Here is a 4,420-nt window from a genome sequence, read left to right on the forward strand (position 1 = left end):
GCCCCCCAACCCTGTCCCCCCCCCATTTTGTGCCCCCCCAACCCTGTGCCCCCCCCATTTTGTGCCCCCCCCATTTTGTGCCCCCCCCATTTTGTGCCCCCCCCCCTCACCAGCAGCTGGTGCAGCCCCCAGGCCACCTCGTCCTCGCTCGGCCCCCCCCCCGGGGTCACGCAGGCGGCAGCGCAGCGGCGTCACCGCCTCGGTCACCAGGTACAGGCACTGCTCCGTCTGGGGGGGGGGCAGCGGATGACCCCCCCCCCGGGACCACCCCTCAGCCCCCCCCCCTTCACCGCGTGCCCCCCCCCCGCCGCGTGCCCCCAGCCCCATGGCCCCGTCCCATGGAGGCGGCCCCAACACGTCCCCGTGGCCCCCCCCGTGGCCCCCCCCATCCCCCCGTGGCCCCCCCATCCCTTCATGTCCCCCCCCCGTCCCCTTGTGCCCCCCCCCCCGTGCCCCCCCATCCCTTGTGACCCCCCGTGCCCCCCCCATCCCCTCGTGACCCCCCCCCATCCCCCAAAGTTCACCATTGCCTTCTGTCCCCCCCGTGTCCCCCCCCATGTCCCCCCCACCCCCCTGACCCCCCCCATTTACCCCCTATTCTTGTGCCCCCCCCATTTACCCCCCCATGCCCATGACCCCCCCCAGATCCCCCCCAATCCCATATCCCCCCCATTCACCCCCCAATCCCAATACCCCCCCATGTCCCCCCCCAATCCCAATACCCCCCCTGTCCCCATGTCCCCCCTGTCCCCATGTCCCCCCCCGATCCCAATACTCCCCCAATCCCAATACCCCCCCATGTCCCCCCCCAACCCCAATACCCCCCCAATCCAAATATCCCCCCTCTGATCCCCATGTCCCCCCCGGCCCCATCCCCCCCAATCCCAATACCCCCCGTGTCCCCCCCCCGATCCCCATGTCCCCCCCCAATCCCAATACCCCCCAAGTCCCCGTGTCCCCCCCCTTATCCCCATGTCCCCCCCCGACCCCAATACCCCCCAATCCCAATACCCCCCCAGTCCCCGTGTCCCCCCCCCCATCCCCATGTCCCCGCCCCGATCCCAATACCCCCCCAATCCCAATACCCCCCCCATGTCCACCCCCTGATCCCAATACCCCCCCCGATCCCAATACCCCCCCTGTCCCCATGTCCCCCCCGACCTCATATCCCCCCCTGACCCCAATACCCCCCCCGTCCCCATGTCCCCCCCCCGATCCCAATACCCCCCAGTGCCCATATCCCCCCCACTCACCCCCCCAATCCCAATACCCGCCCTGATCCCCATTCACCACCCCAATCCCAGTACCCCCCGTGTCCCCCCCCGACCCCAATACCCCCCCCGACCCCAATCCCCCCCCCGCGCCCCCCACCTCGAGGCTGTCGAGGTAGGCCAGCACGTTGGGGTGCCGCAGGGTGCGCAGGCGCCGCAGGGCGCAGCGGGCGCGGGCGCTGCCCTCGGGGTCGCCGGCCCCCAGTGCGTGCACGAACACCGACACCGGCTGCCCGTCCGCCTGGGGGCACGGGGACACGGGGACGTCGGGGGGACACGGGGACGGCGGGGGGACACAGGGACGGCGGGGGGCATTGGGGGATGGGGGGACATCGGGGGGATATGGGGACATCGGGGGGATATGGGGTATAGGGACATTGGGGGGCGTCGCGGGATGGGGGGACATTGGGGGGATATGGGGACATTGGGGGGACACGGGGACAGCGGGGGGACACGGGGACAGCGGGGGGACACGGGGGATGGGGGGACATTGGGGGGATATGGGGACATCAGGGGGACACGGGGACAGCGGGGGGACACAGGGGGATACGGGACATCGGGACATTGGAGGGCATGGGGACATTGGGGGGATATGGGGGGAAACGGGACATGGGGACAGCGGGGGGACACGGGGACGTCGGGGGGACACGGGGACGTCGGGGGGCGTCGGGACAGCGGGGGACATTGGGGGGATACGGGACATGGGACAGCATGGGACACGGGGACATTGGGGGACATCGGGGGGATATGGGACATGGGGACATCGGGGGGACACGGGGACAGCGGGGGGCATTGGGGGGATACGGGACATGGGGACAGCGGGGGGACACTGGGGCGTCAGGGGGCATCGGGACATCGGGGGGACATGGGGACAGCGGGGGGACATCGGGGACAGTGGGGGGACATGGGGGCGTCAGGGGGCATTGGGACATCGGGGGGCAGAGGGACATTGGGGGGACACGGGGACATCAGGGGACATCGGGGGGATATGGGACATGGGGACATCTGGGGGTACAGGGGGACATCGGGGGGCGTCGGGACATTGGGGGGACACGTGGGCGTCGGGGGGGACACGGGGACAGCGGGGGGGACATCGGGGGGACATGGGACACGGGGACATCGGGGGGCGTGTGGACGTTGGGGGGATATGGGAGCATCAGGGGATGAGGGGACATTGGGGGATATGGGACATGGGGACATCGGGGGGACACAGGGACAGCGGGGGCATCGGGACATTGGGGGGGATATGGGACAGGGGGACAGCGGGGGGGACACAGGGACATCGGGGGGTGTCAGGACATCGGGGGGATATGGGACATGGGGACATCACTGGGGGACATTGGGGGGCATCTGGGGGACACGGGGACATCGGGGGCGTTGGGACATTGGGGGGTGTCAGGACATCGGGGGGATGTGGGGACATTGGGGGGACACGGGGACATCGGGGGGCATTGGGGGGATATGGGGACATTGGGGGGATATGGGGTATAGGGACATTGGGGGGCGTCGGGGGATGGGGGGACATTGGGGGGACACGGGGACATTGGGGGCCATTGGGGGGACAGGGGGCCATCGGGGGGATATGGGACATGGGGATAGGGAAATATGGGGACACGGGGGACATGGGGGGACATGGGGACGTTGGGGGGGACATTGGGGGATGTGGTAGCGTGGGGACATGGGGACAGGGAAATATGGGGACATGGGGCTATGGGGATGTGGGGACATCGGGGGGACGTGGGGCATGGGGTCATGGGGATGTGGGGACAGGGGGACGTGGGGACACGGCATGGGGTGTGGGGACATCCGGGGGATATGAGGGCATACGGGGATGTGGGGACGGGGATATGGGGATGGGGGATTTGGGGACGGGGATATGGGATCAGGGGGACATGGGGACAGGGATATGGGGACGGGGGGATATGGGGACAGGGGGATTTGGGGATATGGGGACAGGGACACGGGGACGGGGGGATATGGGGACGGGGGACATGGGGACATGGGGATATGGGGATGGGGGATTTGGGGACGGGGGAGATGGGGACAGGGATTTGGGGACATAGGGATATGGGGACGGGGGGACAGGGGGATATGGGGACATGGGGACATGGGGATATGGGGATGGGGGATTTGGGGACAGGGGAGATGGGGACGGGGGTACTTGGGGATATGGGGACAGGGGGACAGGGGGTCAGGGGGACGGGGGGATTTGGGGACGGGGGGATTTGGGGACGGGGGGATTTGGGGTCAGGGGGACAGGGGGATATGGGGACAGGGGGACAGGGGGTCAGGGGGACGGGGGGATTTGGGGACGGGGGGATTTGGGGACGGGGATTTGGGGTCAGGGGGACAGGGGGATATGGGGACAGGGGGATATGGGGACAGGGGGGACGGGGGGATTTGGGGACGGGGGATTTGGGGGACGGGGGGGATTTGGGGTCAGGGGGACAGGGGGACGGGGGTATTTGGGGACGGGGGGATTTGGGGACGGGGATTTGGGGTCAGGGGGATATGGGGACAGGGGGGACGGGGGGATTTGGGGACATGGGGGGGGGCAGCGGAGCGGTTCAGGGCCAGAGAGACCGGGGGGGGGGGAAACCCAGGGCCCGCCCCGCTCCCCCCCAGCGCCCCCCTCCCCCCTCCCGGTTCCCCCCTCCCCCTCCCCCTCCCCCCCCCCGGTGCCCCCCCCGCCCGTTACCTTGCGGCGCCCCCTCAGCAGCTTCCAGAGCGGGGCCGGGCCCTGCTCGGGGTCGGGGCCGGGCTCGGGGGGGCCGAGCTCGAAGGGGAAATCCCGGACGGGGTCGCGGGAGAAAAGCCACATGGCGGGGGGGGGGGGGGGGGGCACCGGGGGGGGGCACCGGGGGGGGGGCGAGAGGGGCTGGGGGGGGCCGAGGGGGGACCGGAGGGGCGGGGGGGGGGGCAGGGAGGGCCGGGGGGGCGCGGGGGGGGGAGCAGGGGGGCGGGGGGGGCACCGGGAGGGCACCGGGGGGGGGCGCGGGGGGGGGCGCGGGGGGGGCGCCGGGAGCGGGAGCGGAGCGGAGGGGCCGCGGCGGGCACCGGGAGGGGGCGGGGCTTCGGGGGTGGGCGTGGCCTGGGGGTGGGCGTGGCCTGGGGTGGGCGTGGCCTGAGAGCGGCGGCGTGGCTGCGGG

General features: G+C 71.3%; 1 protein-coding gene across 1 annotated transcript; it reads right to left on the bottom strand.

Moving 5' to 3' along the window:
• Positions 1-110: 110 nt before the first annotated feature.
• Positions 111-4,127, bottom strand: LOC308186888 (N-terminal kinase-like protein; the record flags this gene model as incomplete). The annotated part of the gene is given in 4 exon segments (XM_080609047.1): positions 111-149; positions 151-228; positions 1,372-1,512; positions 3,970-4,127. Coding segments are annotated over 4 exon segments (381 nt in total), but the record flags the coding sequence as incomplete, so codon positions are not given.
• Positions 4,128-4,420: the final 293 nt, after the last annotated feature.

Source organism: Anser brachyrhynchus (assembly GCF_964034855.1).
Source record: "Anser brachyrhynchus genome assembly, contig: SCAFFOLD_659, whole genome shotgun sequence".
In the NCBI taxonomy this organism is placed as follows: Eukaryota; Metazoa; Chordata; class Aves; order Anseriformes; family Anatidae; genus Anser; species Anser brachyrhynchus.